The sequence below is a fragment of the Chrysemys picta genome, chromosome 11 (genome assembly GCF_011386835.1).
Source record: "Chrysemys picta bellii isolate R12L10 chromosome 11, ASM1138683v2, whole genome shotgun sequence".
In the NCBI taxonomy this organism is placed as follows: domain Eukaryota; kingdom Metazoa; phylum Chordata; order Testudines; family Emydidae; genus Chrysemys; species Chrysemys picta.
This window is the reverse complement of record NC_088801.1, coordinates 42244833-42267303: the sequence shown is the minus strand read 5'-3', so window position 1 is coordinate 42267303 and position 22471 is coordinate 42244833. Positions and strand designations below refer to the sequence as shown.

The 22471-nt window shown below is 42.0% G+C and overlaps 1 protein-coding gene across 10 annotated transcripts in view; it reads left to right on the top strand.

The window, feature by feature from the left end:
• The window catches only part of LNPK (lunapark, ER junction formation factor), a 77821-nt gene that overhangs the window by 46069 nt on the left and 9281 nt on the right, over positions 1-22471 (top strand). For all 10 annotated transcript variants that reach the window (XM_065561893.1, XM_065561895.1, XM_005300439.3 and 7 more), the window contains 3 exons: positions 12720-12825; positions 13562-13632; positions 15630-15800. In XM_065561893.1, coding sequence (XP_065417965.1) covers positions 12720-12825; positions 13562-13632; positions 15630-15800 — 348 coding nt within the window. The remainder of the gene's footprint in view (positions 1-12719; positions 12826-13561; positions 13633-15629; positions 15801-22471) is intronic.

The window sequence follows — 22471 nt, the reverse complement described above, 5'->3', positions numbered from 1 at the left end:
TGCTCTGTGTGTGTGTGTGTGTGTGTGTGTGTGTATATATATATGTGTGTATATGTGGTGTGTGTGATATATATATATATATATATATATATATATATATATATATATATATATATATATATATATAAAAAATACGATGATTCACTTATTTCTCATATACAGAAATTGCAAACGCTGTGTGAGATGTCATGGTTACTGTGGAAGACATATCTTTGGATTTCCTGACTTTTGTGCATGTACACTCTAAACCACAACATTTTAGTCTAAACTAAATTCAATATCAGAGTAAATCTCTTTCCACCTAAGTTTATGCATCACTTGCAACAAATATGAATGGGTTTAATTATCTCTAAAGTAAGAATATTCATTCATTTTTATTACTGTATTTTGTAGAAGAGAATCAATTTAACATGAACCACAACAGAGCTCCCATATGTTTGAAAATTAATAACCAGCAGGTAGTTGAGAGTTTGCCAAGCTTTGCAAAAATGACCAGTCTCCGTACAATGATTGCTTCTGATGTTTATATTAATTACTGTTGTCCATAACAGCATGAAGACTAAGATGCATGGTTTGAGAGTTATTAGTATGCAAGTGATTGAAGATGCTCTTGTGGAGCATGTTCTCATGTTTAATATCTCTAGGTTTCTTTATGTATTTCTCTGCATTGACTATTAACATGTAGCAAGTAAATGTGCTTGCAATATAAAATGTTATGGAGAGTCTTATAATACTTTAAATGGAGGACTGAATTTTTAAGTATTATTACTAGACTATTTTAGGTGTTCAGTTTCTTTTCTTCCAGACTATATATGCTGTCAGTGTTCTAAAGCTTTATATTCACATCTGTATTCAGCTATGCCCACTCCTTTTTAATGGGAGTGTTTTGCCTCAGTGACCTTAAAACAGTGGTTCTCAAACTTTTCGTACTTGTGACCCCTTTCACACAGCAAGCTTCTGAGTGCGACTCCCCCTTATAAGTTAAAAACATATTTTTTATATTTAACAGTATTTTAAAGTGCTGCCTTTAGAGCTGGGTGGTGGCATAAGGCCCCACCGACCCTGCCCTTCTTAAGTTCCTTCTTACTGCCTGTGATGGTTGCTGGAACCTCTTGTTGCTTAGGCAATCTCATCCCTTAGTGGTTTTACTCTAAATTTATGTAAATAGATTAGTAGTTTGTTAGTTTAGATAATTTAAGTAGTTTTAGATAGTTTGGACCAGTGGCTCTCAACCATAGGTACATGTACGCCTGGGGTTACACAGAGGTCTTCCGGGGGTACATCAACTCATCTAGATATTTGCTTAGTTTTACAACAGGCTACATAAAAAGCACTAGTGAAGTCAATACAAACTTAAGTTTCATACAGATAATGACTTGTTTATATTGCTCTGTATATTATACACTGAAATGTAAGTAAAATATTTATATGCCAATCGATTTATTTTATAATTATATGGTAAAAATTATAAAGTAAGCAATTTTTCAGTAATAGTGTGTGTGGAGCTATCAGACCTTAGACATCGGCAGGCCAGCCCAACAGAGCTCCCACTGGTCTCTGGATTCAGGGCACTGCTCGTCGGGCCTGAGACGCCGATTGCCAGTGGCATGGTGCAGGCCCATGGAGGTGTGCCTGTCCCTGCAGCCCCGAAACCAGGACCCACTAGCCATTCCCCCAGTGTTCGGGACTGCTCCGGAAACCAAAGGCGATGGTCCTGAGAGCCTCGCTACCAGTTGCTGGAGTGCTGGTATTAGTCACCATGGTTGGGCTGAAGTTCCCTGTTTCAGCAGCCAACACACTCCTGCTCTCGCTCGACGGACTGGCACCATTCAAGAAGCATGAGGCGTAGATTTCCAGGCCACCGTTGCTAATCCGCATGATCTCCCTGGCCTCCATTCCCTCCCTGCATCTGGGAGACTGGTACGCCGCCCTTGATTTGAAGGACGCATATTTCCACATATCAATATTCCAAGGACACAGACAATTCCTGTGTTTCATGGTGGGTCCCGCTCATTACCTGTTCAGTCTGGCTACAGCCCTGAGGCTGTGTGCATGACAATGGTGGCTGCCTATCCAGGTTTACCCGTACCTCGATGACTCGCTCATCAAGGGCTGCTCCAGGTCTCAGATCCAGCGTGATGTCTCAGCACTGCGGATCATGTGCTGTGCCCTGGGCCTGTTGATAAAAGAGGAAAAATCAACGATAATCCCGGTACAAAGAATAGAATTAATCGGGGCGATCCTTGACTCCACCTATGCCAGAGCATTTCTGCCACAAGACTGATTCGAGAAGATGATGAGTCTCATTGCCAGTGTCTCTGCGTATCCCCTCACCACAGCCCGGGTCTGCCTCAGGCTGTTGGGCCACATGGCAGCATGTACTTGTGTTGTCTGTCATGCAAGGCTCAGGCCGCAACCCCTTCAACAGTGACTGACAACAGTCTACGCCCTGTCCAGAGACCATCTGGAGAAGGTTGTCACAATCCCACCAAAGATACTAGCTTCTCTGCAGTGGTGGAACGACCCCAGGGTGGTGATGGCAGGAGTTCCGTTCGACCCGGTTGAGTGGTACTGATACTCACGGACAAGACAGCTTCGATGGTCACATCAACAGGCAAGGGGGAGCCTGTTCATCAGCTCTCTGCCAGGAAGCACTCTGATTGCGGGACTTATGTATCCACTACAACATCCACCTTGAGGTGTCGGACCTCCCCAGCATCTGGAATGTGCTGGCAGATCACCTCAGTTGGTGGTTCTTCTTTCCCCACGAGTGGTCCCTCCATCCAGAGATCGTCCAAGTGCTCTTCCAATGGTGGGGAACTTCCTGAGTGGACCTGTTTGCCACCAGACAGAACAGGAAGTGCCAACAATACTGTTCCTTCCAGGACCTAGGCAGGGACTCAATCTCCGATGCCTTCCTGCTGTTGTGGGAGGGGGATCTGATGTACTCATTCCCGCCGATTCCACTCATCAGCAGGATCCTAGCAAAAGTCAAAACAAACAAAGCACGGGTCATCATGATCTCTCCAGCGTGGCCTCGCCAACACTGGCAAGCTCATGGCTCTGGCAGTGGCCCCTCTATGGCCACTGCCCAGACCTCCTCTCACAAGACCACGGGCAGGTCCTGCACCTGAACCTTCACTTCCTTCATCTCATGGCTTGGTTGCTGCATGGTTGAACATGGAGAAGAGGGCTTGCTCCAGCCAGGTACAGCAAGTCCTCTTGGAAAGCAGAAAGCCCTGCACCACAGCGACCGACTTACTTAGCAAAGTGGAAGCGATTCTCCTGTGTGGCATTTCCCCAACAAGGTCTTTGCAGTCTATCCTGGATTACCTGCTGTACCTTAAGCATCAAGACCCTGCTTTTTCCTTTATCAGGATGCAATTGGCAGCGATATTGGCCTTCCACACCAGGGAAAATTGGTGTTCTCACAGGACATGACCATCCAGTTCCAAAAAGGCCTAGAGCAACTCTTCTCACCGGTCTGGGATCCGGTTCCACAGTGGGACCTCAACTTCATCCTCTTGAGGCTCACAGGACCTCCCTTTGAGCCCCTGGCCTCTTGTTCCATTTCACACCTGTCATGGAAGGGTGCCTTCCTTGTAGCCATTACCTTGGCAAGACAAGTATCTGAAATTAAAGTCTTTACTTCCTGAACTCCTTATACACTTTTCTACAAAGACAAGGTCCAGCTGTGACCCCCCCACCCCGCATTCCTGCCTAAGGTGGTGTCCCACTTCTATGTTAACCAGGATATCTTTCTCTCGATTCTCTATCCAAAGCTGCACTCCACTGCAGAGGAGAGGTGGCTGCATACCTTGGATGTCTGGCACACCCTAGCGTTCTGCCTGGAGCGTACCCTTCCAAAGGTCGACCCAACTCTTCACTGGGACAGTGGACAGGATGAAAGGTCTTCCAGTGTCCTTGCAGAGGATCTCGAACTGGATCACCTCCTGTATCCGGAGGTTCTGTTATGAGTTAGCACAGGCTGAACTGCCGCCTATATTGAAGGCCCACTTGACCAGAACTCAAGCGTCCTCAGCAGTCTTCCTAGTGCACATCCCCATCCAGGACATCTGTGGACACATGGTCTTCAGTGCACATGTTTACGACGCGTTACGCCATCATTCAGTAGGCCAGAGATGATGCCTACTGATGACGCAGAGCTGTGTTGCAATCGACACGTCCATGAACTCCTACCCGCCTCTGGTGGTACTGCTTGGGAGTCACCTACAATGGAATGGACATGAGCAAGCACTCGAAGAAGAACAGACAGTTACCTTTTCCGTAACTGGTGTTCTTCGAGATGTTTCTCACATCTATTCCATGACCCGTCCTCCTTTCCCACTGTCGGAGTTTCTGGCAAAAAGGAACTGAGGGTGGGGGGAGCCGGCAGTGCCCCTTATACTATGGCATATGTGTGCCACTCCAAAGGGCGCCAGAGCTGGTCCCCTATGGATACTGCTGAGGGAAAAACTTCCAGCACCGGTGTATGTGGCGAGCACACAAACCTACAATGGAATGGACATGAGCAACATATCTCGAACAACACCACCAGTTACAAAAAAAGAGGTAACTGTCTTTTTGGGTTGCCCTCCTTACTGTGTATAATTATAGCGGTTGTCTGTCTTGACACAGCATGTCATTAATATGATTCTTCCATATATTGTGTTCTGTTTAGGTTCTTATACAGCCCTCATCACTGTAGTATCTGAGAGTTTTTTGCAGTAGTGCATTGAGCAATCTGATGAACATCTGTCATGTATGGTTAACTTTTTCTCTCGCCTTCTCCCCCGAGGTGAAATCTTGTACAGTTTAGTATTATATACTTATACATGAATACATGCTGCTTTATGTTTTGTTAGGGAAGGCAAAGGTACATTTCACTTTAAGTGGTAGATGCTCAGGTTTGTGGTGGTAGCTAGTTCCTGTGGGCGTTTATTCCATGGTCTGGGACTGTCTGTCAAAGAAGGCTTTATCTCCTGCACAGGCGAGCTTTACTCTTAAAGTAGTAATACTAAAGGTAGTAAATTCTGTTGTGCCTGAGGAGCAGAGTTGTTGAGAGAGCACTTCCTTCTGGTGCTTTAGGCAGTCTCTTCAATATTCTCGGCCTAGCCATTAAGCAACTTTGAAGATAAGGACCAAGATCTTGAACTTGATTGGATAGTCTGTGGGGAAACCAGTGTCAGAGCAGAGAGCAGGTTTGATGTGCTCATCGTAACTCATGTTGCTTAGGTGACATGCTTCAACAGTCTATACTCTGAGTTTCCTAAACATTGATGGCTTCTTGTCCAAGTATACTGCATTGCAGTAGTCCAGCGAGGAGGTGATAAAGACAGTAAAACTGGTCATCCTCCATAAGGATGGGATAGAGTCTTCAAGCCAACTGAAGATGGTAGAAAGCATAACTATTCATTTTTATAGCTTTCATCAGATTAACTGAATTTTGTTGGGGCTTCAAGTGGGAAACTGAGCCACAAATCCACTTTATCTTGAACACATTATAAGGATTACTACAATTATCAACACTTGTATCCATAATACTATCTTAAAACTAAATGCCATATCTGGATGTTCCCCAATTGTATTCATTTGGTCCCAGTAACTGGCTGTAACACACTATCTAATTATCTATTGTATTTAATTGTTCTTGCATGTGAATTCTATGGTTTGTATGTTATTTTAATAAAGACTTTTAAGTGCAGATTTCATTTTACAATAAGTATTTTAAAGTTAGGAAGTAATTGCGTAGCCTTGGTGCCAAAGCTTAGTTGACTTTTTGCTATTACTGGCTCAACAGATTTGAGTATAGGTATAATTTTGAGTAATTCAATTATAGTTTTGAATTTAAGAATAAAATACCAATTGAGCTGATTGAATGGGCACACTTTCCCTCCATGATTGTATTTTTACTGTTGTATAACCACACAGTAGTCTTTATTTCGCACATGTTTTATGTCTATTCTAGGTACTCAGCTGTACTGGCCGTTGACATTTCTTTCTTGGGTTTCTGTTTCATTATTATGATCTATACCACAGATTTGTTGCATGGCTCCTAGGGCATCACATCAACAGATCCATTTGGCTTGCACCTCTGTGCAGCAGTCCAGAAGAGGTGCTTGCCACCATCCATGTGTCTTCCAGTATGTGAGGTACATGGCTGGACATGTTCCTTAAAATTGGAGTCTTTGAGGATGCTTTATTGGCAGTGAAAGTTGGGGGGAAAGACTTCAAAAATAGCCTTTTGTATAGTAATTATAATTAAGAGGTGACATTGTTACCACAGCTAGATTCCAGAGGATATTAACCTCTGTGACTAGTTATTTCATTCCTATACCAGTCCAGCAGATATTTGTTGGTAATGAGGCAATGCGTTTTCCCTATGTGGATATCTTTTAAAGCTTGTCAAGCATCTCTCAATATATATGTACCCATTGCATTTCAGCTATAGTGTGATTTTCAGCTTCCTCATTATTGTGACTGATTAGCCCTCTTTGGGGTTTCCATTAATACTTGGGCAAATAACAAGAATTGGGCTGGGGTGTATATTGATAATTAAAGATGATGGTCCCACAATATAAGCAAAATGCTTATCAGCCCAAATGTAGCTAACATATGTCTTTCATACCAGGTGTATTTCTGTTCTACAGGAGCTAGTATCTCAATGCGTAAGCAGTTGGTCCGAGTTTTGAATTCCTATGCTGACCCAAGGCGACTGCCAGTGCTATTTCTGTAGCAGCTAATTCCAACACAAAAGGTTGTGAATAGTCAGGCTGAACCAACACTGGAATTGAGGCTAATACCTCTTTCAATTTAGTGACTGCTTCAGTCACTTATGGGTTCCATTCCCAACTATTACCTTTTTAAAGTAAACTATATGAAGGAGCAACTATTTCTGTATATTCAGATATAAACTCCCAAGAGAAGCCTGTTGTTCCTAAAAATTAGTTTGTTTTAATACAGTTTAATTTAGTAATTTAAAAAGCATTTTAGAAAATATTCCAATAACCATTTTGCAAAATATTAACAATATTATGTTTTCCCTTTAAACATTTTTAACCGATTAATGTGGGTTTTTGATGCTCCTCAATTGGCAAGTTATGCCACAAATATATAAACTCAGATTGTATTTGGTTTGAGGACTGAGCCATTCATAAGTTTTTCCCCTATATTTTGAGCTCTTCAAAACACAGGTGCCTACAATATATAAAACAAAAAATTACGAACTAAACATGTAACTTATAAGCCCCTTCATTTTCAGTTTAAACAGATTTTTACTGAAAAATTCCCGAGTTTTACAGAAAGTATTACTCTGTTTTTTCTGATTTTTCAACCTACTTTTTGTTTTATTAGGAAAATACAATACATTGTATCAGATATATGTATTATGATGATACATTAGTCTGTGTTTATATGCAAAGCTGACTTTTGAAGTAAGACTATGTATTAGTCTAGAACAATGGTCACCAATCAGTTGATTGCAATCGACTGGTCAATCCTAGAGGATCTCCCAGTTGATCGCAATCTCTGGTGGCTGCCACTAAGGCACACTCCCTGCCTACCCCGGCCCCACGCCATTCCCAGAAGCGGCCAGCGCAGCCCCACAGCCCCGTGGGTGGGGCTGGGGTCTCCCTCCACACGCTGCTCCTGCCTGTAAGCACCTCCCCCACGGCTCCCATTGGCTGGGAGAGTTGTGTGGGGCGGGGCTTGCACAGAGGGACACCGCGCGTTGGCCTCTTCCAGGAGCGGTGTGGGCCTGGGGTAGGCAGGGAGCCTGCCTTAGCCTAATGGCACCCGCCGCCGACTGGGAGCCGCCAGAGGTAAGTGCTGCCCCCCGGGAGGCCACACCCCATCCCTGAGCCCCCTCCCGGAGCCAGCACCCCAAACCCTCTCCTGCACTCTGAACTCCCTCCTGCATCCCAAGCCCCACCCTAAGCCCCTGCTCAGAGCCAGCACCCGAAACCCCCTCCTGCACCCGAACCCCCAGCCATGAGCCACCTCCAGTGCCAGTACCCCATACCCCCTTCTGCACTCCGAACCCCCTCCTGAACCCAAAGCCCCAGCCCTGACCCCCTTCCTAGAGCCAGCACCCTGTACCCCCTACTGCACCCCAACACTCTGCCCCAGTCTTGACCCCCTTCCAGAGCCGGCACCCCATACCTCCTGCTTCAGCCCTGAGCCCCCTCCCAGAGCCCACACCCTGCACCCCACCATTCTGCCCCAGTCCAGAGCCCCCTTCTGCACCCCAACCCCCTGCCCCAGGCTCAGCCCAGAGCGCCCCCCCCCCACTGCCACCTCCCAACCTTTTTCTCTGTTTCTAGCACAAACAAGCATATTTTCATGGATCCTTGTGGTGAGTGGCATCCACCACTGAATTTGTCCTTCCGTGACTTAACACAAACTTTTAACAATTAGAGAGGTCTATAATCTTTAATGTTACTACTGGCCAGCATTTTAGCAAAAAGGTTTATAGGTGGAGGGGGAATACAAATCAGAATAGCCATTATCATCTTCCCAAAGGTACAGATAGGACAAGTCCTCACTAGTACCAATGTCCTTACTTTTCCTTAAATTCTCTCTAGTTTGATTGCACTTTATATTCTTGGACATATTACTGTATGTTCCGTTTTTCCTTAACTGCACAATAATCTGTGTTGTGCTTAGTTTCTCACTGTCATAGCTCAGTGACTTTTACCAAGAGCAAATACTGTAGTTTGTCATTTGATCATTAGCCACAACTTCTCTATTCTGTACTTTTAACTGTTGGCAGCATTCTTTGACTTGTCCCTCAGACACAAAATTATTAAATATACTATTTCCATATACAGTTCATGGGAATTTTTATATTTCTTATTATTCCCAACTTTACTCTTAAGTCTTTTTAACTATGTCCCAAGGTTCTTCCTTGGCTAAGACTTTTCTATCAAATCCCTCTGTGGCAAATTATATTAACATACTCTTCCATTATGATTATGAGAACTTACTTTCTTGTCTCGGTGTTGGACAACACCATGGCTGGAGGCCAGGGCACTGTTCTCTACAGCCTTCCAAGCCTTGATAGTATCTGGAGCCTTCATAATCTTGAAGAGCCGGAAGTGGGAACAAGACATCATGGACTCATGCCACCCAGGGATGCCAATGTTGGATATCAAAATGGGAAACTGTCCACCCAATTTAGGCTTAATCAATTTTTGCCTTTATACAATTTCAGACAGAAGTATTGTCATTTATGATGTCTGAACGTATGCTTATGCCAATAACAGACCAGATGGAATAGGTAAATGGGCCCAAATTACTGCATTCCAGGGCACTGGAAAGTTCTTCTACCTTCCATGATGATCATCACCTTCTCTGATCTCTTGGTCTAGTCCTTCAGTCCTATTCCTGCAGTTTCTGGTGCAGTGTCTCTCTAGTTTGGGCTTTGTTCACTTGAGTCTTTTATACGTTTTTACATTACAGATTACTTAATTTTATCCACTAGGCTTTTACCACATCACCCCTTCATTTTTGTGTGTGCGTATAACCCATACAATATGCACGCACAAACTTCAATTACCCAACTTCTGCATTTTTCCTGCTGGTTTTGCAGTTTTGGGGTCATGTCATTCTATGTCACCCTGTTCCTAGCTTTCCCAGAAAACTGGGATTTTATATTTATCATTACATATTTGTATCTGTTATTTACATCTTCCAACATGACACATTATGTATCTTGCCAGCAATAATATCATTTTAAACAAAACAGCAATTTATATCAAAGAAGAATTGGCAAAACCACACTTATGCCAGGCAAGGCCTTGGTCTAAGTGTTACCTCATCTAAACCCATTTACTATCCATAATTACAAATTATTAAAATATAGCTTACAAAGCTCTTAATTTTACCATTAGCAATTCTTCATTCTATATTTCAGTACACAAGTCACTTTTCTACCCCTTAATCTATTGCAGGAGTGGGCAGTTATGGAAAACACAATAACCCTTTTCTGTCAGCATTTTTTATTGTCTTTAAACGTAGGGTTTTTCAAAGGCCCTTTTCATTCAAAGTGCATTGTTTGTGAATCATTACCAAAAAAACTTCATCAGAAATTTTCCTGTGTTGCATTTTGAGGATGTCTCAATTTTAGGGCCTTGACATTTAATGGTACTGTAACAGTACATTGTAATTAATGTTAGTTAACTTTGTTTACCTTAAAATTGGTTATTCATGAATCAGCATTTGGGTTGTAGCATTTAATCTATTAATAAATGCTTTCAATTCAGATTGGTTAAACATAAAAGTTAAGTGTGGACGAAGTCTAAGCCAAAGCTGTTCATCCTTACCACCTGCATTGTTACCCTGTTTTCAAAAGCAGTTTGAGTTTTGCTGACTGACGAACTGCTTAAAATTTGGAACAAAAAATCTTCAGTATAAAGTCTGGGCAAACTTTCAAACTCACTTTTGGGACACTAGAAGAATGATATGGCAATGTAAGATTTATTTCTGAAGATTAGAGGATTGCAAATTTCGGGGCATAGAACTATTTTGGGTTGGAGGCAAATTTCCCTTTAAAACATAGGGTACGTCTTCACTTACCGGAGGGTCCGGCGGTAAGCAATCGATGTTCTGAGATCGATTTATCGCCTCTGGTTAAGACGTGATAAATCGATCCCGGAAGTGCTCGCCGTCGATGCCGGTACTCCAGCTCGCCGAGAGGAGTACGCGGCATCGACGGGGGAGCCTTCCTGCCGCGTCTGGACCCGCGGTGAGTTCGGACTAAGGTACTTCGAATTTGCGTACCTTAGTCCGAAGTGGGGACTTAGTGGGGACCAGGCCATAGAATGCTACTCAGTGTGTTTATGTAGGCATCCAGTAATGGCAGAGGAGGCAGCTGGAAATGACAGTAGTAAAATCTGTCCAGTATTTGTTATCAGTGTATCACAGGGTACCTGTGTTGTTGTTATTCATTAAGCTCTTGGCCAAATTTGGCCTCTTGACCACTAATGTGTGAGTTTGGGGAGAGGAAATGATAATTTTTAATACTTGACTGGCTTTGTATAATTGAGACTACTTAGACTTGAAAAGTTAATTTGACATGAATTTTTCCATAATGTGGCTGACCACTTCAGGAGTAAGGAAGAGAAGAGTTAAAGCTACAGGAAATAGAATTTGCAGGTTTTTAAGGTTGCCTATGTCTTGTACAGCAGACCCGCTGTTCCCAAACTCTGGTCTATGGAGAGTTGGGTGATCTTATTTCTATATGTGAGGGGAGACAAAAAGAAGCAAAATCTGATTGTGAGATTAATTCATTTGAGAGGAGAAAACACTTATGAAAGATGACTAAAAGTACGTAAATTTTTCCTCATCACTATTTTTTCATGTTGCATCAACTGCTATAGTTTCCAAAAGGGAGATTTCATGATTTTAAATGGGAGGGAGATGATCCATAATATGGTATCTCTATTAGAGATGAAACTTCATTGAAGCAATGGTTGATAGGTTTTCTACCACAGGTGTTTATAAATTTCCTGTAATATTAATGGCAATGCAAAAAGTTAAGGCTTGCCCTCTAAAATAGTTTGGGGTCATAAATTTACTTTAATTTTTTTCTGTTTGATCCTTTAAATTAACAGAGAAGAATGCACCAATAGCCTTCCCCAACTACTGTAATGCTAAACGAGATCACTCTTTAGCATCACGATGCAGTGGTTCATTAATTTCTTTGTTTTATAACAGCATTTTTGTGTTCAATCTTGGGTTCCTCATCTGTTCGCTGCAGTACCTATTTTTAAGTAATGCCATTTTGGTACTAAGAGAGAGTCTTGTCCATTGTTGGTATTAAGATGCTGATATGCAAGATTATATTTTTAAGAATCTAATTTTGAGCTATCTAGACTGACTTGGTCTAACCTTTTGGATTTTTGGTAATCTACATTTGAGGGGCAGGTGAACGTTTTCCCCCTAGTTTCTGTCTAGTCTGGCTAATATAGGCAGTGAGAGCAAAAGTGTTTTGAGGTGAGATCCCTTGTTCCAGCAAATACACAAGCACCAGTGTGTGCTTTTATATTTACACCCACTGTAAGCACCCCTTTGTTTTAAAGGACCTTAAGATAAATGAGAATTGGGCATGTTGTGTGTTCATACACATTCCTCCAAATGTTCTTCAGTTTACAGGGGTGGATTTTTGCTTTTTTAATAATCCTTTTCCTCAAAGATTTGATTTTTGAAAAACAGTAACTTTAGTATTAAACTTACCAGTAGTTTTAAATAAGTGATTTAGAAATCATAACTTTGATTCCACATTTAGTAACTGATAAAACTGACAGAGGGTCCTGTGGCACCTTTAAGACTAACAGAAGTATTGGGAGCATAAGCTTTCGTGGGTAAGAACCTCACTTCTTCAGATGCAAGTGCAGGTGCCACAGGACCCTCTGTTGCTTTTTACAGATTCAGACTAACACAGCTACCCCTCTGATACTTGATAAAACTGAAACATTCAAACAGCAAGAGCAATTGCATTTTAAGAATGACATATTGGAAAAAAGAGAACTAGCTGCAGTCCAACTACGTTGAGCTTGAACTAAAGTGGTACAACTTCCCTAGTGGATTTCACAAATGGGACAGTTTGGAAATACTGCACGTATTAATACACTGTATTAGCATGTACAGTAAAACTAGAGCGTTATGTAGTAGGACTTCGTAGTTAAAAGTCAATTCATTATGTTTACTTCATTTGTTAGGTCTCCATCCACCAGGCCCTCCTTTAGCAAGACCTATTCTTCCTCGAGAAAGGGGAGCTTTGGATAGAGTTGTTGAATACTTAGTTGGTGATGGTCCACAGAACAGGTAACATTTTGCTAATGATAGTAACAAAGCACATGCACAATGAGTTAGAAGTCTGGTTTTTGTTTGTGCAGGATTAGATATTCTAGAATTCTGCTGCTTATGTTTGTTGCTGGCTTTATATACAGTTTTCCTAATGAACTGAACTCTTTTACCCCACTCTCAGGAGCGTAAACTCTAGCACGAGCAGTTTTAAAATGATAGTGCTCTAGTGAAAAAGAAAAGCCTTATTGAAGCGTGAGTGGGAGAATGAATTAAACTATCACCTAAAAACATCCGAGACTCTTAATTTCTTTTCATATGTTGTATTTTTAATTGCTTATAACTAATTGCCTGCTGAACTGTCCCAAACACACTTGAGCTGGCCTGCTAACTCTGTTAGAGGAGCTATTAATCAGATCATTGTATTTCACCTTAAAAGTTGAATTACCAATATTTTTGATATGGCTTCTATTGAGTCTAGTATGAAACAGTTAGACGCTTAAATTGCAGCTATGTGACCAGTTAAGCGCTAGCCATCTTGGTTTAATTCTTAAGATTATGATTAAAAACTTGTCTTTTGCTGATGTATAAGTGAAGAGACCCTGCTTACAGTACATTTTTCATAAATGAATTGGGCATTACTTGTTAATAATATTTTAAGTATATTAAAAGTTGCTCAGCTTAAATACTATACAGCAGTTCCATTGTCTCAATACTTAGCTTCAACTTAACACCTGTATTTTTACTTTTTTTTTAGGTATGCCCTTATATGTCAACAGTGTTTTTCTCATAATGGTATGGCTCTGAAGGAGGAATTTGAATACATTGGTAAGAACTAACTTGCATAGTCTGTTCTTTTTTTTAAAAAAAATTACTACTCAAATATAAGTTTTGTACTTCATTAGAGACTGTTACAGCACTGTAACATTTTGATTCTAGTTAAGCACTTAGTACAAGCTAAGAAATGCCACTTATGGTAATTTACTATTCAGTAGCTTAGGATACATTTTAAGTTTTAAAAAAGTACTTTATTACAACTTTTAAGCCAAGGATATTGTGTGTGTAAAACTATTCAGGAGAAATAAGCCTCTTCCAAAACATCCTTGAGAATCACTACGGGCTATGAATAGTTCTCAAAAGGGTTTTATAGCTAAAAACTATCTGACATTAAATGCTCCGCTTTACCAGAACTTAAAGAAAATCTTGTTTTGGCAAGAAGCTCTCAGGGAGGCATCAAAACAGGAGTAGGAACAAGCCCTGGAGGTTATATGTCAATTTATAGCTGACAATAACTTTAGATAGACACAGTTCTTTATTGAACACAGATGATGTACAAAAGAGGCAAAATAAAACTACAGTAAGTCTAATGTTTAAGAAATAGTTTCAGGCATCTCTCTTTTCTTTCCATTGCGCATGGGGGTCTGTCTCTCTGTTCGGGAGAAAATATACAGCACAATAGGCAATATATTATTTTATTTCTGATTGATATTACAGCATGCATGCTGTGTATCAGTCTGAGCAACAAACAGTCAAAATGTGCAAGAAAGGGACTTTGGTTTGGTCTTTTGTAAAAGTGTATTTTAAATTATTGGACAGCATATAATGTTTTTCCAACACAAATGTGGCTTTCCTTACTAAATGCCACGAGAGCAGATTATTTTTCAAGTAATAATGTAGTCTCCCATCAAGTTTGATGGATGAGGTACATTTAAGGACTGTAGACCTACACAAAGAATTTTTCAAAGTAGTAGCAAGTTGGTCGTAATTCTCTCACCCTTTTTGGTCATTTTGTCTGCTAGTATAGATGGTTTGCCAAACAAAGATGCAGCACTTTGTGAGGTGCAGGAGAAACAATTGAGACAATCAAAAGCAGATCCCATTGATGGCCAAAGTGACCACAGCCTAGTGCCTGGGCTGTGCCAGTTTCACTTGCTAAGGTCGCTGCAGCCTGAAGAAGAAAGCGGCTGCTCCGCCAAAGTCTGTGGGCCATGACTGGCTAGCTCCGGTTTTAATACAGAGTATGTCTTCTCCTAGACGAGCTGCCTACTGGGGCTAGGAGTCTTGTCTACTCCAGCAATGGACTGCCTTTTGTCTGGTCCCTAGTCTTTGACCTGGCTGGCTGCAGTGGTCCTACCAGAAGTTAAACTCCTGTTGGCATAGCTCTCCAGGTCATGAGAACTCTCAAGTCTTCCCACCACATCAAGGTGTAGCCCTCAGGGAAGAAAATGCCTGAGTAATAACTGACAGAATAATTTAAAGGCAATGGATATCCATACTGGACTATTTAAAAAAAAACAAAAAACCAAGAGAATGGTCTTATAATATAAGTCTTTAAGTATACTTTTCTTCCATACACAATCTGCCAATGACTCCAAATCATAGATAAAAGATTCAGTTTATGCATTTGGAAATACTGTGTGTATCATGAGGTGCATGTTTTGTTGATGTTTGTGACACCCCTAGTAATGCCTTCCAGAAATGTTCACAAGTAGCAGCAGCAGAGCTGAAAGTGAACATGCATTCAACAGTGCACAGAGGAAAATGGAAGAAGTATAGAGGGGCCCGAGTAGGTTTGGTGGTGATGCTCTTAAGGCTGAAGTTGGAAGACATATGCTACATAGCTCTATTAACCAATTTTTTAAAACTATTTTTTAATTTAAAAACAAAGGTCCTTTAGTGTCTTAATATTGTCACGTTGCTTTATTTTTTGGAAACTCAGAAAGTTTTATTTCTTGGGAAATATGTTTCAGAATACTAGTATGTTGAGACTTGAAGTCAACTTGGTGAGACTATTATTGTGTATGCTTTTGTAAACCTTTGTGCAGCATTTAGGTGTGCATACTGCTTTTTCCTGAATCCTGCAAGAAAAACTAGACCGCAAGCTCCACGACTCCCAGACTTCAGCTGTGAAAAGAGGCAGCCAACAGAATTGCTGACTACGGTTGAACCTTTGCATTCTGGAGGGGTAAAACTTCAAGAGAATCCACCAAGGGAAGGTGTGTACTAATCCTGTGAAGCTTGCCATTATTAATTTTCATTGAAATCCTTTTGTCACTGCTCTTCTTGGTTCAGCCTTTTTTCCTTAAAGTGCAGCAGTTTTTAAAGAATTCTAACCTTTTTGTTCTCCTGTAGTGTGTGTATTTTGCATTGTTTGTTCCTTAGTGTGTGTTTGTAGTTTACCCTTCATCTGCATGGCTGAAGGATTTTTAGCTATACAACTCCTTAAAATTCAGTCTTACTTCACTCATGTCTGGCAAGTTTATTTTCCCTTTGAAAATACTGCTTAATGAAATCCCTGTTTTTTATCATTGATAAACAAATAGCAAACCTAAACTGTCTATTACGTGCATAGTTAACAAGACAATCTGCCCCTAAGTGGTTAAAGTTCACTGTTTTTTCAGCAGGTCATTTGGTTGAGGTGGGTTGAAATTCCTGCCTTTGTTCCTTAAGTTAGTTTTGCTATTTTCCCCAGGGCAGGAAAATCTAGTAAAACTGCCTTGCTTAAAATCAAGAGTTCAAAGACAAATTGTCCATTTTAATTTAACAAAGTTCCTTTTGAGAAGTTTTATAGTCTGCAAATACAGTAGGTGTCTAGTGTTCAACCAACGAGAAGATGCAATGTTTTCAGGAGAGTTTAGAAAATAGTTGTAATTAAAACCAAAGAATCTTCAGTTAGACTTAATTTTGATTACTTACTAAAGAGGTATGGATTTCTCTACGGTTCGGTTAAAACCAGACAAGATCTAAAGCATGTGGGGCTGGGGAGTATGGAGCAGTTCATGTCACTATGTGCTTAGCTGAAGAGGTTTAAAAGGCAGCTGACTACAGGAAATAGTTCTAGTAGTTTAACAAATAAAACTCCCTTCCGTTGTAATCTTTTCATGTCGGGGACAGAGTGGCATTGTCTTTCACTTTGTATGTGGCATGAAGAGGCAGGGTGATCATCTTTGCCATTGCACAGAGGACAGATTAATAAATTTGGGGTTTTTTGTAGTGGTGTATTAAGATCTTTAATGACTTAAACTGGTTAAAAACACACACAATTAGTGTCTAATTACTTGCTAATAGTGCTGCAGTTCTCTAAAAATACCACTTGTACAGAATTCTCATTACTGATGTCTCCTGCCTCAGCATGAGTCATGTGGGAAACTGCCTCTAGGTCTTGAGAAATTTGATCCAGTGAGGCACCTGCAAGCTGGCTTGAGAGCTCTAACTTACTGAATATGCTCCAACTTCACATACCTCAGGGTATGTCTCCACCACAAAGGAAAACCTGAAGCATGGAGTCTCAGAGTTCAGGTCAATTGATTCGGGCTTTGGGGTGCGGGGCTAAAAATAGAGGTGTAGACATCCCATTTGAGCTGGGACACGGGCTCCACCACCATCCACCCTCTCTGGCTTCCAGAGCCAGGGCTCCCACGTGAGTTGGGATGACTAAACTGCTATTTTTAATCCCACAGCCTGAGCCAATTGACCTGGGCTCTGAGATTTGGCACTGTGAGTTTTTCTTCACAGTGTAGACATAACCTTAGAGGCTCCAGAACATTCCAGACAGTTCCTTTCTGATTGGTCAGCGAAGGAGCTGCTCAGTGGCTCTGATGTGGGAGTGCCTCTTGCTGCTTTAGCCCTTATTCAGGGCCTTGTTGTGTTCTCCAGTTTCTAGTCAATCCTACTTAATCATAAAATCATAGAACTGCAGGGCTGGAAGAAACCTTGAGTTTAGGCAGGACCAAGAAAACCTACACCGTCCCTGACAGGGTTTATCCAACTTGTTCTTAAAAGTGATGGGGATTTCCCATTCTCCCTTGGTAATCTCTTCCAGAACTTAGCTACACTTATAGTTAGAAAGGGTTTTCTAACATCTAATTTAAATCTCCCTTACTGCAGATTAAGCTGAAGGGAGGATAAGAAGTAGACATGGAGAACAATTGATCATCTTATTTATAATAGCCCTTATATTTGAAGACTGTTATTAGGACCTCCTTCAGTCGTCTTTTCTCGAGCCTAACATGCCTAATTTTTTAAAACTTTTTGCATTGGTCAGGTTTGGCTTCAGCCCGGGCTCAAGCATGGTCTTACGTTGCAGTGTAGATGAACTCTAAGGAAGGTGTAGATCTTCTACTTAACGGGGAAGGAGAGCTAATAACTGATGACATCAAAAAGGCTGAGGTGTTTAATGCCTATTTTGCTTCAGCATTCACTAATAAGGTTAACCGTGGCCAGATGCTTAACAATTAATATTAACAACAAGGAGGAAGAAACACATGCAATTTGTCCATCTCTCCACTTTGTGTAGGATTCCTTTTTGATTTTTCATATAATTAAAGAGCTCCTGATGGAGCCATATTGGCTTTATTAGTCTTCCTACCTTTCCTACCTTTTAATCTCTTTAGCCAAGAGGTTTCAGGCTCAATCCTTTGCTGCACCCAGAGTTTATTGGGTGCAACTAAGTGAAGGAACTCCAAAGTAGCTGTTTACAGCTCCCACTTGCTCTTGAAGCTGACTGTAACTGTAACTGTCCCCAGCATAGATTAAAGCAGCCCAGGGTGTAGTTGCTTTTATCTGTGAACTCAATCTTCATAGAGAGAAAATCTTGCTGGTGAAGCAAACTGTCTTTAAAGACGATACCTTGTAATTCTGCTTCTCTGAAAAGAAGTATTTTTCTTTGTATTTTCTCAGGTATGTTACATTAATATTCCCTATATTGAAATGTATTAACTATGGGATCATCTTTCAATTGATTTTTTTTAATCATGAAAATCATGATGGCCATCAATTTGGTTTTACCAGTGTGCATAGGCGGCGAGTTCCATACCCACGTGGTGCTCGAGCACCAGCAATATTCAGAACCCAGGGGCTCAGCTCCATCAATATTTGGGGCCGGGTGTCCCCCCCCGGCCCCACCTGCCGCCCCCCCCATGCCTTCCCCGAGTGTCCCGTGGCCCCGAGTTGCTGCCCCCCCTCCTGCCTTCCCAGCTGGAGCAGAGCATCTCGGTCCCCGGAGAGCAGCATCTCTGTCTTTGTCATCTCTGTCTTTGTCTCCTCCATGCTGCTTCCCTGCAGCAACTGCTGCCGCAGGGTCGTAGTGCCCCCTGCTCCACTGCCAGGGCAGACTGACCCTGAGCCTGCCCTTACCCCTCAAACCCTTTCATTTTCCAATGGGACCCTCCAGCAGCACAGGGCATCTCTTCTCCCCCCCCCCCCCACTCACAGTCACCACTCCTGCCCCATGCTGGGCAAGGAGGCAGCCCCATCCCTCACCCCCAGTGAAGTTACAGTCAGGGGCAACAGCAGGGGAGGAGGTGCACGCAGCACCCCATGGCACCCACCACAGGGGAGGCGAGGGAGAATCCTGGACCTGAGAGGGGCCCTAGGAGCACATGCAGTGACAGTGTGCTGCTGGGGGGGCACGAAAGGGGGGCTCCTCCCCCACAGCTTGCTGCTGCTGCTGGCAGGGAAAGGGCTGGGGGGAGTCCTCTTCTCTGTCCCCTGTCCCGGAGCAGCCTGCCTGCACCCCAAACTCATCCCCAGCCCTGCCCCACCCCAGAGCCCACACTCCCAGTCAGAGCTTTTACCCCACCACCACACCTTCAACCCTCTACCCTAGCCCTGAGCCCCTCCAGCACCCCAAACACCTTATCCCCAGTCCCAGCCAGAGCCCTCACCCCCACACTCCTACTCTCACCCTGAGCCCCTCCCACACTCCAAACTCCTCATCTGCAGTCACACCCCACAGCCCTCACCCCTGCACCCCTCCCCAAACTCTCTCCCAGAGCCTGCACCCCAATCCCCTGCCCCAGCCTAGGGCCTGCACCCCAGATCTCCTCCCTCACCCAAACTCCCTCCCAGAGCCTTGGGCAGGTGGGGGGTGTGTGTGCAGAGTTTGGGCAGGGGCGGGTTCTGGGCACCACCAACATTTCTACAAAAATGCCACCCCTGCCTGTGTGATCTTGAGTTATATTAGTTAAACGTTGAACGCAGACCCAGATCTTCCTGCTGCTATTGCAGATAAAATTGTAAAGTATCCCTCCCTTGTATTAACCATTTCTTATTTTCCAAAGTTCTCTGTGTAGAATGCAGTCAGAATGCAGATAAGCAGGGAAATCATTGATATAATTGAAAAAGGATTAAGGTGTTCTAAAACAAAACATGCAATCCAGATTGTCAATAAGTTAATTGTCAATAAGTAAAGTATGAAAGTATAATCTATGTGCATCGGACTAAATTTTTAAAACAGGCTGGGATTTACAGAAGAAGGAATTGGGTTCCCAACACCCACTATTACTGGAATGTGGGCATCTAATTTCCTTATCTTCTGAAAATCTCAGCCCTATAATATACTAGATAAATACTGTACCTACTGTCTTTTAAGACATTATAATAGATGTATAAAACAAAATATTAATTCTCTAACTGTACTATGCAAAAGAATGTTTTCTTATACCCATATTAGATGGTGCACTATAGGTTGATGCTAATTTGTAATTTTGTCATTATGCACAAACTGACCATGACTTGAGTCAAGGCATTTCATTTGAGCAGCCCTCTCTTATGAAAATATTCTCTCAATCTGTCGAAAAGCATTTGCAATAAGCCATTTTTGTCAGATATAATTTATAGCATAAACTCTGCTTACAGATAGTTTTAACCCATACTTATTTTAAAGGGTTTAATTAATGTAACTCTGTAAACTTAAGCTACTAAGCTTTCCTTTTAATGAGGTATAAACTGTAAGCAAGGCTTTTGCAGATCATCTATTAAGACGGTTCTCTCCTGGCAAAAAGTGGCATATTTAATTATAATTACAACAGATGTTGGCAACAGGAAAGTAACTTCTACCAAAATGTTGGCACCATTCAGAAACATGATTTGGATCAGTAACCCTGATAAACCATAGCCTTGGAGTAAGGCTAATGCCATTACCAACATAGCAAAACCACAGTTGCATGGGCAAAATGACTAACCACCTTCAGTAAAGATGACTGGGTCCAATTCCCTCCCCTGCCCCTCTTTCCCCTCCGGCCCAGTTTTGTGTTCAAGTATTCACTAGCCGGCTGCATAATCTTTTATGGTCACAGACCTAGAGGGTTAAAGTACCTGTTGACACTAAAACACTAAGGTGATTGCTCTTCTTTTCTCCATGAAATTGCTTCTGCAGATCTCAACTTGATAGAGATTAGCCAGCAGAGATGTTCCTGAGGAAAACTAGTTGAGCAAATTGCTCTCACATGCCTACCATCTTATCTTGCATCTGAATCAAAAGACTAGTGCTTAGTAAATGTTTGAATTGAGCTCCAAATGGCAGCCTCAATATATCTCAGTAATTGAGAAATTCATTAGGGAAACCATGGTAGCTGGCTTCCCTCTAGTAGATTAAAACCTGAGTCATTTTAGTACTAAATCTCCAACAGAATTTTTAAGAAGCTACAAAGCACAGTTTTATCCATTTTGCTCCTCTGGTTTCATTTGAAGACAGAGCACAGAGTGCTTTAAAGTAATCATGTGTAGTCTTCTCTTTGTCCTGTTAGTTGGGATCAGCAGCTGTTGTTCTGTGTCTCCAAATGTTTCTGTTGAGTGCACCATATTTAATCCCTGTTGGAAAAAGCCAAATCTCGACACTGAAAATATTTGATAACCAAAAATGGAGCATTATATCCAATTAAAACTGTAGAAAGGCAGCAATGTGACAAATCTTGGAAGATCTGTGGTTCTGATTTACTTGACCTTGAGCAACTGGGATTCCAACCTGAGTATGGTATAGAATGCTTTATTGCATTGACAACCACCTGATGCAAACCGATCAGGTGTTCGTTTTAAGATAGGCCTCAATCAGCTTTTCAGTACCTTAAATCATGAGGCGATGTTGAACATGCCCGGGATCTCTGGAGAGAATGGACAGAGCTGCACTTCATTGCCTTAGTTTCTTTCTTCTTGATAGATCATGGAAGATAGTATTGGATTTGCTCTTACCCCTCCCTCTCTCCCCAAGCGCTGTCATGGTATACCACAAGGATCTACTTTCTCATCCCTCTTATTCATTGCATATATGGGGCTGCTAGAGCTAGTGACACCCAACTTCATATTTCACCAATCCAGAGAGTATGATTCAGTGTTTTTTCCTAGTATCTGGGTGCAATGAGAGTGAGCTGATTGAGACTCAGTCCTGAGAAGACTTGGGTAATTAATGGTAAGTTGCAGTAAGGAAGCAGACGAGCTGGTGGAAGTTATCAGTACCCCTGATTAAGTGTGAATCTACAAGACTTGTAACCAAAGTTTGTAGTTTGGTGGTCTGATTAGATTACCAGCAGCTTTTGGATGATCAACTAGTGGCAGTGATAAGGACTTTTTTTCCTCTCTATTTGATTAGGAGATAGCAGTCCTCTCTTTGATGCTGACCTTGTCCTTGTTTCATGTTTTTGTCACCTGTACTTTATAATACTGTAATGTGCTCTTCAAAGTGGTCATACTTAACATTTGTTTGGAAGCTGAAACTAGTGCATGGTTCATCAGCATGCTTCATAAGTGTGGTATCTCATGGCGAACACGTGACACCTGTGCTCCGGTATCTGCACTGGATGCCTATTGGCTTCCAGGCAGAGTTTATGGTGTTGGTTTTGACCTATAAGGCCCTAAACCTAAATGGCCAAGGACCTTCCTGTCTCCTTAT